This window comes from Anomaloglossus baeobatrachus, chromosome 6, assembly GCF_048569485.1.
Source record: "Anomaloglossus baeobatrachus isolate aAnoBae1 chromosome 6, aAnoBae1.hap1, whole genome shotgun sequence".
NCBI classification, from domain to species: Eukaryota; Metazoa; Chordata; class Amphibia; order Anura; family Aromobatidae; genus Anomaloglossus; species Anomaloglossus baeobatrachus.
In genome coordinates, this window is record NC_134358.1 from 15,820,631 (window position 1) to 15,830,313 (window position 9,683).

General features: G+C 48.3%; 1 protein-coding gene across 4 annotated transcripts; it reads left to right on the top strand.

The window, feature by feature from the left end:
• Positions 1-1,836: 1,836 nt before the first annotated feature.
• Positions 1,837-8,691, top strand: LOC142243853 (uncharacterized). Of its 4 annotated transcripts, none has more exons than XM_075316056.1 (8): positions 1,837-2,030; positions 2,522-2,708; positions 6,583-6,701; positions 6,787-6,864; positions 6,947-7,024; positions 7,122-7,335; positions 7,411-7,567; positions 7,702-8,691. In XM_075316056.1, the coding sequence occupies exons 6-8, from the start codon at positions 7,221-7,223 to the stop codon at positions 8,684-8,686; spliced, it is 1,257 nt and encodes a 418-aa protein (XP_075172171.1). In that variant the 5' UTR covers positions 1,837-2,030; positions 2,522-2,708; positions 6,583-6,701; positions 6,787-6,864; positions 6,947-7,024; positions 7,122-7,220; the 3' UTR covers positions 8,687-8,691. The 4 variants fall into 2 exon arrangements, with proteins under 4 accessions (XP_075172171.1, XP_075172173.1, XP_075172172.1 ...); XM_075316057.1 differs by having other exon boundaries at positions 1,837-2,006.
• The last annotated feature ends 992 nt before the right edge of the window (positions 8,692-9,683 follow it).

Below are 9,683 nucleotides of genomic sequence, written 5' to 3' on the forward strand. Positions count from 1 at the left end.
GGCACAGCCTTAAGAGCCGGGTACAGTCCTGAGACAATCGGTAGGTAGTCCTTTAGGGGAATCCCGAGGCAATCCGGAATAAGCAGCAAACACAGCAGGAGCACACAGCAGGCAGTATACTCAGGCACTGGACTGGGCTGGGAGGCGGCCTTTTAAGCTGCTGGACAGGAAGTAGGGCAACAGAACGGTAACCTCCATGTTAACCGAGGGCAAGGGCAGTCAAAAGAGAACTGGAAAACCTGGAAACCTGACAAAGAGTGTCTATTTTTTATAGTACCCAGTAAATAAAAGATTCTCATTAATGCCATTGGGCATAACTGTATCAAGCTGGAAAATCCACCAGGATTCAGTTCTCAGGAGTGCCGGAGTGGGATTACCACCTCGTATATTGCTCAAAACTTTATCCAAGCCAACCACGGTTGTATTTCCAATTCTGCTCCCATGGTGTCTAAGATAGTGCTGTGCCACTGTAGAGATCGTTCGTCCCTGTTTAAGATGTTTAGAAGCCAACGCAATGTCCGAGAAGTGTTTTTGAATACGATGTCGCAGCTCCTGCGAAGTCTGTCCGACGTAAATAAGTTGGCAAGGGCAGGTGAGAGCGTAAACAACGTTCTGGGACCTACAGTTCACATAATGTCGTAATAGGTACGACCTCTGGGTGCGATGGTTACTAAAATTGGATACAGGAGACATGAATTGGCAAATAGAGCACTGTCCACATGGGAAAGATCCCTTCAAAATGGTTCCTCTCCCAATACGGGTAGTAGGTCGTGTGAAGTGGCTCCTACAAAGGTGGTCCCTCAGATTTGCTGATCTCCTTGCTGTAAGGAGTGGTCTGGAAGAGATAAACTTTTTTAGGTTGGAATCAGACAACAAGATGTTCCAATTTTTATTCAGGGTCTGATATATATCTGACCACTGACACTGACAATTAAAAGTGGTTACCAACCGTGGAGAGTCATTTTTGGGCTTATGGTCCTTAGGTTTCAGCAAAGTATGGCGGTCCGTGTTGATGGCTTTCTGGTATGCTCGATGAATGATCTTCCGTGGATAGCCTCTCGTTCTGAATCGTTTGGACAGATCCTGTGCCTGTACAAGAAAATCAGATTGTGCACTGCAATTTCTTCTTAAACGAAAAAATTGGCCCACCGGTATACCAACTTTAAGATGTTTAGGATGTGAGCTCTTATAATGCAAAAGACTATTAGTGGATGTGCACTTACGGTAAAGATTAGTTTCAATCTTTCAATCTCTACAGTGGCACAGCACTATCTTAGACACCATGGGAGCAGAATTGGAAATACAACCGTGGTTGGCTTGGATAAAGTTTTGAGCAATATACGAGGTGGTAATCCCACTCCGGCACTCCTGAGAACTGAATCCTGGTGGATTTTCCAGCTTGATACAGTTATGCCCAATGGCATTAATGAGAATCTTTTATTTACTGGGTACTATAAAAAATAGACACTCTTATCCTGCATTTTGATTGGGCCCCCCTTACCTTCCCCTCTTTGTTCCACTATAAACATGAGAATTCCATATAAACTTTCTCAAGGATGCTTTACTGTGTCTGCAATTAACCCATTCTCTGCTCCATTTGCATACCTGTTTGTTTGCTTATTCCTGTTGCTTTGCACCTGTGCATTATATTGTATCTAAATGTGTATTGTCCTTGCAGAGAAAATATTAAGTCGTTCTTTTGTTTCAGCACACACTGGGGTGACCAGTTTCCTGTTTTACACTAAAAGGATTACATTACTATGGAACCAATAGATGTGCACATCTGCTGTTCAGGGTCTTATCTGTGGTATCCTTAGTGACACCAGACTCTGAATGACGCTGATAACTGCTTCCCTACTCCATAGGAGTTGAGGGGCGGGGCTTGACGTCACTCCGGTCACATGACCGGATCACATGGTGCTGCATTCCACTGTGGAACGCACGCCGACAGCCTGGTTCCAGTTTACAGGGAGATTACAGAGGATTCTGCCCTCCTCACCTGCTTGGTGAGTGGTTTATTCAACCCACCGGTTAGTAATTATTAATGGTCCTTTTGTATATATATATTTAGGCTCTGGTCACTCCTCAACTTACCCCTGATGAAGCCACATATGGTGGCGTAACGCGTGGGGCAGGCGCACCCATACCACCTCCCTCACTATTTACTTACCTGGTATTGTATTAGCTCTCTTTGATCTGTACCATATTTATGTGAATCCTACAATTGGTGACTATGTACTGCTGTATACTGTCCTTTGGTACTGCTATTTTGAGCTTGTATGCTTCATATTAATTCATGAGGTTTTGGTTGGTGATGTGCCAATTTGCTCATGGGTAGATCATTCTTTTGATCTTTCCCATTTTTAAATGGTCTTAACAATATCTCTCTGTGTTACTAATAAACTTTTTCACACTTTTTGCATGCAACAAGGGACTCCTCTTGCTTGATTCCATTATTCTGGATTTTCCAGTATATGTTTGGTGTAGTTGTGCTCACTCTTTCCCATGTGTTGTGTTCCAGATCCAGGTACAACAGCACGGTTTCAAAGTTGTGGTGGCCCAAGCAGCACTCCATCAACCTTTGGAATGTTCCTGGGGCGTTGCAGAGCCCGAATGGCATACAGTTGAACTCGCAGAGGCCCATTGGCGTCGTGAATGCAGTCTTCTCCTTGTCCGCCTCTGCCACGGGAACCTGCCAATACCCACTGGTGAGATCCAAGGTGGAGAAATAGTTAGCTGATTTTAAGGCTGTTAGTGACTCCTCTATTCTGGGCAGTGGATAAGCATCTTTATGTGTAATGCGGTTAATTTGCCTGTAATCTACGCACATTCTCATTGTACCATCTTTTTTCTTTACGAGCACTAGTGGAGCTGCCCAGGGGCTACAACTATCTCTGATAACCCCAGCCTCCTTCATTTCCCGTAACATTTCCTTGGCACACTGATACTGTGCGGGGGGTACAGGGCGGTATCTCTCTTTAATGGGATGATGATCACCCGTGGGGATTTGATGTTTAACCCCTTTCACCTGCCCAAAATCTAGGGGGTGTTTGCTGAAGACCCGCTCGTACTCCTGTACCACCCGGTAAACCCCATGCTTTTGGTGTGAGGGGGTGGAGTCGGTGCCCACATGTAATTTTTGGCACCAGTCTTCCGGCTGCCCCTTGGAGCCATTGTCTTCCGCCTGGTCGGACGGGATCAAGGGTTCCACTGCTTTGATGGTATTGTTGCTGACAGTGTACAGTTTTGCTACAGTGGCGTACCGGGGCAATTTGGCCTCCTCCTCCCCACAATTCAGGACACGGACGGGCACTCTCCCCTTGCGGACGTCTGCTACCCCTCTGGCTACCAGGACTCCCGGCCTACTGTCTGAATACACCGGTTCTACCAAGGCATGGTAATCCTGACCCTTGAGGCCTATTGCTGCCCGACACCATATCAACATTTCACTTCTTGGGGGTATTACAATGGGGAGGGGGTCACTTACCCTCACACTGCCAATTTCTCCTCCGGCTAGCTCTACCTGCTGCCTCCTCATCAGGGCTCTGATCTCCCTCTGTAGGGCACGCTGCTGCCCGGAGCTGGCGGTTTCAGACGCCTGTTGCAACAAAATTATCACTTCGGCAATACAATTTTCTATCACATTTGTACCAATGGTTAGCAGTGGGTCAGATTCTTTGCGATCAATATCGACAATTATCATCCCCTGACATGGCAATTCCACCCGCCCCACTTTAATGGTTACTTCTTTGTACCCAATTTGGGGTAAGGGCTGACCATTACTGGCCACAATTGTTAAATCATCATCTGGGCCATGGTCAATGTCTGAATCAGCCCAATATCTTTTGTACAGTTTATAGGGGATGGTTGTTACCTGGGACCCCGTATCCAGGAGGGCATTCAAAGGGATCCCATCCAGCACAATAGGAAGGACCGGGCGTCCTCCCACATACTTGCTGCGGCTGGGGGTTGAGCCGGGCTTCCTCACACCTGGGGGTTGGCTCCTGGCCCCAGGCTCGGCCCATTTAAAGGACAGTGTCGTGCAATGTGGCCCGCCTGGCTGCAGCGGCGGCAGATTGGTTGCCCCATTGAATCATACCGGTCTGTGTCTCTGCCTCGGGTCGGCGGAATCCTCCTCTGTCGCATCCAGGGGACGTCATCTGGGCTGGAGGCCAACTCGAGTCTTGCAGGCGATGGGGTCACTTGTAGAGACTGCACGGTCTTGGCCAGGGCAGCTACAGTCTTGGTCAGCTCCTGGACCTGCTGTCTGAGCTCTGCAGTGGGGTCCTTATCCAGGGACTGCGCCTCAGCCCCTGCAGCGGCTCGTGTTGCAGGCACCACCCCGGGGTACGTGATAGCAAGAGGCCGGAGGGGTACTGGATCATTCGGTGTAGATTCTCTCAGTACCCGGATGGCCTGGTCCTTAAACTTTGCAAAGTCCAGAGCAGGGTTCTGCAGGACCATGATACGCAGCTGGGTCCTGTGGGCATCTGACAGGAGCCCCTCTATGAACTGCTCAGTTAGGAGTTTGTCTTCTTCACGTACACTCTCTGGGTCCACCTGTTTAACTGCTTTCAGGGCCTCCTGCAAGTTTAAGGCATAGTCCCTTATGCTGTCTGTGGCCCGCTGCTTGCACCCAAAGAATCTCATCTTTATCTCTGCTGCGGTGCGGGTGTCAAAAGTACTCTTTAGCTTGGCCAATATCTGGGTTACTGTCCCTTTATCTGTATCAGGCCAGGACTTCACTTCACGCTGGGCTGCGCTGGCTAGCTGTCCCATTAATATGCCCACCTTCTGGCTCTCGGTCAGAGGATACACCCGGAACAAGCTGTGCAGGCTTTCCCTGAAGTCGCTCAAGGTATGGGACTCCCCGGAGTACTGCGGCAGCCATTCTGCTCCCGGGATGTACGGCATTGTGATCGGCATTACCGGCGCTGCAGCGGGGGCTGGGGCGACGGCGACTGGGATTGCTTCGGCTGGTGCTGCGGCGTCTCGGGCTATGGCAGCCACCTGCCCTCCCTCCGAGTCGGACATCTTCCTCCCCCTTAGTGAACCTTACCAGGCTCCGTTCACTTTTCAAATTCCCTTCTGGGTTGCGCGGGGTTAACAGCGCTCTGCTCTGATGGCGCGCTCCCTTCGCGCTCTTTGTCAGGCACGCCCCCCTTCTTTCTGCGCTCAGCGAGGCTAATGGCGGCGGCAGTTTTCAAACAATGAAACACGCAGTAACACAGTCTTTTAAGCGTAATTCTTCAGGCGCACAGTACCCGGTGTGACCGGGCACGAAATCCTGTTCGTGACGCCAAAAGTTGACTCGCCCACCCCAGGGCTATGGGACACCCGGTGCCGGGCCGGACTAGTCCGGTGGTAGTCAGTGGTGGCGGGGCCCGGCTCCGTGGCCCTGGTGGGTGTCAGTTGAATATGTGGCGGATGACTTTAAGTTTGTATTCGTGACGCCACCTGTGGTATGCGGCTATTAAGTCGCCGCTGCTGTGTGAGGCCACCGGGATGATGTTATGGCAGCAAAGGTGGTACTGCTCCCCACAGGTGGAGCAATGCCCGGGGCACAGTTGGTGCTTGTGGAAGTCTATGGTGTTGTGCGACTAGCACGGTGCAGGGCTGACAAGCAATGAAAGAACCAGGCACAAACAGTAGTCTCTTTACCTTCTCCTCTTTTACTCGGCAGAAACTTAGTCCAGGGAGACCGTCACAGATGGTAAAGATGGTCCGGCCGGCCTGGAAGTGCCTGGGGTGATCTTTGGCCAGTTGAGTATGAGGCCTACTCCTTAATCTTTCTCTGCTGTTTTAGGACACTGCACTTTGGGTTTGCAATTGCCCTCTTGCTGCTGGGACTTGTTGTTCGTCCCTTTTTCTGTGTGGTAGACTGCGCAGGCCTCTCTGGTGCTTCTCTGCTGGAGTCCACACCGGGCCCTTGGAATGCAGCTGTACCTTCAGATTACTTCTGGGCCAGGGGCTTGCAGCTCTCCTGCCCTCCGGATTCGGCTACCAGGGATGGATTTTATGCCCTGGCAACCACAGACTCCGATGTCCGAGTCTCTGCTGTGCCTCTCTGCACCTCTTGCTTCACTGGGCCAAGCTATCCCAGCTCTAGGCCCCAGTTTCACAAGGCAGCACTACTCTCAGTCTGTCCTCCTTCACTCCTGTCTACAGACTCACCACTCCTTCCTCCCTCCAGCCAGACTTAAGGAATGCTCCCTGAAGTTCCAGGTTCAGAGCTCCCCCTGCTGGCCGGAGGGAGAACTGTGTTGGTTGTTAACTTACTGGCCAATAGATCTCCCAATTAACTCCAGGCTCAGCATTAACCCTTTGGGAGGGCAATGCTGTTGTGGCGACCAGGTCCTGGGGCGCCACAAGAGCATGCGCAATTTTTTTTTTTTTTTTCTTCACAAAACCTATAAAAGCCTTGTGGACATTCTACACACTTCCTGCCATTCGTTCCTGCCAAGTTGTGCTGTCCTCCAGTCCAGTGCTCCAGGGAAGAGGTAATGTCCACAGTACTGTCCACAGATCACTGTTCTGAGCTGCGTACATGTACTTAGACATATATTTTTTTTTTTTTTACAGGTGCAGTGCTGCGGTCAGCTACAGTCTCGTGGTCCAGGCAGTTGGTGTTGAAGCAAGTCCTGTCAAAAAAACAAGCGATGTCGTCTTCTGGTAGCCCTCCCTCCTGTTCACAAACTGAGGTATTTTATTTTTTTTTGTTTTTTTTTTTTTTTTTTTTTTTTTTAAGAAAAACAAAAGTTTTAAAAAAAAAAAAAATTTCCACAGGTTGCAGAAACATCACAGGAGGTGCTGCCAGAAGTGGACAAAAGGGGTGGCGAAATCCACGGAGCGGGCGGTCAGAGTGTAAGTTTCATACAGGAATTGATTACCACAGCACACCCAACACATAAAAGCAAATAATTGTTTTTTTTTTTCTTCACTAAAGGCTTCCACTTCTAGGGCTCACGATAGAGCTCCTCCAAGACCGTCTCAGGGTCGGCGTTGAGGTGGCGGTGGTCATAGTGTAAGAAAATAACATTTTTTTTTTTTGGTTTCATGTCTGTGTGAATTGCTGTCTAATTTTTTTTTTTTTTTTTGTTCTTTTTTCTTTCTTTGAACAGGCATCACAGCGTGCTCCCGATTCTGACGGTGAGAAGGCCGGATTTATCAACATCGACCTCCTCATCGATGAAGTTAGAGAGAGGGAGCCGCTGTGGAACATGGCTGACCGCCGCCACGCTGATTCTATCGTAACCCGTCGACTCTGGGACGAGGTATGCCACGCAGCGATAGAAGGTTGGGAGGAGCTCAATTCTCGTGGCCAGAAGAAAGCGCGTAAGTATTCACAGTTCAGTAGGTTATGCTGCAGGATGTAATGTGTTATAACCACTTTGTGCTTTCCACTTTCAGGTGACAAACTTCAGAAGCGGTGGCGGTCTATCAGGGATCGCTTCAAGAAGGAGTTGAATCAAGAGATGCAGGCCCCGAGTGGATCCGGAGGACGCAGATCCAAATACCGTTACTTTAGAGCGTTGTCGTTCCTCCGGACAACTATGGTGTGCAGAAGGTAAATATTCCCCACAATATGTACAAAGTATAATAGTTTATGTCTGACCTTTTTTGCCTTTTTTTTTTTTTTTAGTCAGTGGCAATGTATAGCAATTAAATTAATTATTGTTTTGTTTTTCCTCTTTTTAACAGCACCGTCTGCAGCACTCGGGAGCCTGCATCGAACCCGTCAGGAGCGATCCCTGAACAGTCCGCCACTGGGGAACACAGGCACAGACCCCACCCATCTGAACCTTCCCTTTCATCTGATACCTCGGTCCCATCCACCTGCCCTGGAGCTTCCGGTGAGACTTCATTACCTGAAGCTGCTGGTGACGAGATAGCTTTTCCCCTACCCCACCCCTCTGACACTGCTGCCCTCAGTAGAACTCCTTTGGGTTCTGGGCGTCAGCGTCATAGGGGTCAGGAAAGGAGCTATGCGCCCGAGTTCTTGCATCTAAATGCAGCCTTCCAGAACGCCATTCAATTATTAGCCGAACAATCTAGTTCTGGTTTTAGCTTCATGAAGGCCTCTATGGATAAAAATACACACGAATTGTGCACGCGTCTGGACAGGCTGCATTTAGATGCAAGTAAATCACCCAATCATTGTTTTTTTCAAGCCGTACTCGAGCGCATGGAAAAGCTGTCTCCTGACCAGCAGATGCATGTAATGCAAGCCACACAGCAGGCTCTGGCGCAGGTTTCCTCCCAACCACCTCCACCCACCCCTCGTCCAGCACCTGCCCCCCCTCCAGCCATTGTCCCTACTCCCCCTGCTGCGCAGTACCAGCCTGCTGCCCAGTACCAGCTCCCAACCACATCTGCCCCTACACTTCCTACCCACTACCACCTCTCGCCTTCCACACCCATCATGACCCCAACACAAGCCACTAATTCACCCGCCACCTCTTCTGTCTCCCAATCCCTCCACTCCACCCCTCAATCCTTACCAAATCCCATCCCATCTCCTGTTTTCCCTCTTGGTTTCTCCACCACACCTTCCCCTTCTGTTACTTCCCCACCACCACCACCAACACCACTTTCCACCCTCCATACTCCCACTGTGCATGTGTTCCCATCTGTCAGCCCCTCCAGTACTATCTCCACCCCAAGCCCAAGATATACGAATTTATAATTTGTTATTTATGTATGTAATAAAAAATAAAACATTTTAGTTGAAATGTATTTATTTGTTCTTGTTTTTTTGGGGGGGAATATTATTTTTCAAGTTCAGTTAATAATAAGGTAATACAAAAACATAACATGTTATAATTTGACGGTGTAAAAATTACAAATTTTTAAAGATATACAAAGATTAAAATTACCAAGGTTAACAAGATATTTTTTTATTTATTTTTAACTATTTTTATTTCTTATAAAACTAAAGACAAATCTTATACCATTTGATCTTGCCAATCTACTCTACCTTCTGGGGACACAAAATAGTCAGCATATTTGTCACGTATTGTTGAACAGGCAACACTACTCCTAAATCCAGGACTGGTGTAGTCAGACAAAGAGGTGGATTCCAAACTCTGGTCATCCAAGGACAAAGGTTCCTTTGTTAAAACAAAATTGTGTAGTACCACACATGCTTTCACTATTTCATCAACAGTTTCAATGTTTAAATTAATGGCTGTTAACAAGACTCGCCATTTGCTGGTTAGTATCCCAAAGGAGCATTCCACCATTCTTCTGGCTCTGGATAATCGGTAATTATATATTTTTTGTGTTTGCGTTAATCCACGGCTTGCATATGGCTTTAATAGATGTTGGGAGAGTTGAAAGGCTTCGTCGGCCACAAAAACAAAGGGCATTGGGGGCTCACATGTGCCAGGAAGAGGTCTTGCAGGAGGTAAATCAAAAGTATTCCCATAGATTCGCCGCCACATTGGGGACATTTTAAAGACCTGCGAGTCATTTGATCTCCCATATGCGCCAATGTCCACTGAGATAAATTTGTAGTCCGCATCCGTTATTGCCATTAGGACAATTGAGAAATACTTTTTATAGTTGTAGTATTCAGACCCCGAAGCTGCCGGTTTCACAATCCTTATATGTTTGCCGTCCACTGAGCCAAGGCAATTTGGAAACTGACAAATGTTGTAGTATTGTTCGGCAATTGCCAGCCA

Bases quoted from the DNA above. Each gene is read 5' to 3' on its own strand.
- LOC142243853 (XM_075316056.1), top strand. From the start codon at position 7,221: ATGGCTGACCGCCGCCACGCTGATTCTATCGTAACCCGTCGACTCTGG. The intron at 7,336-7,410 runs GTAAGTATTCAC...TTCCACTTTCAG, and splicing joins TCGTGGCCAGAAGAAAGCGC to GTGACAAACTTCAGAAGCGG. The intron at 7,568-7,701 runs GTAAATATTCCC...TCTTTTTAACAG, and splicing joins ACAACTATGGTGTGCAGAAG to CACCGTCTGCAGCACTCGGG.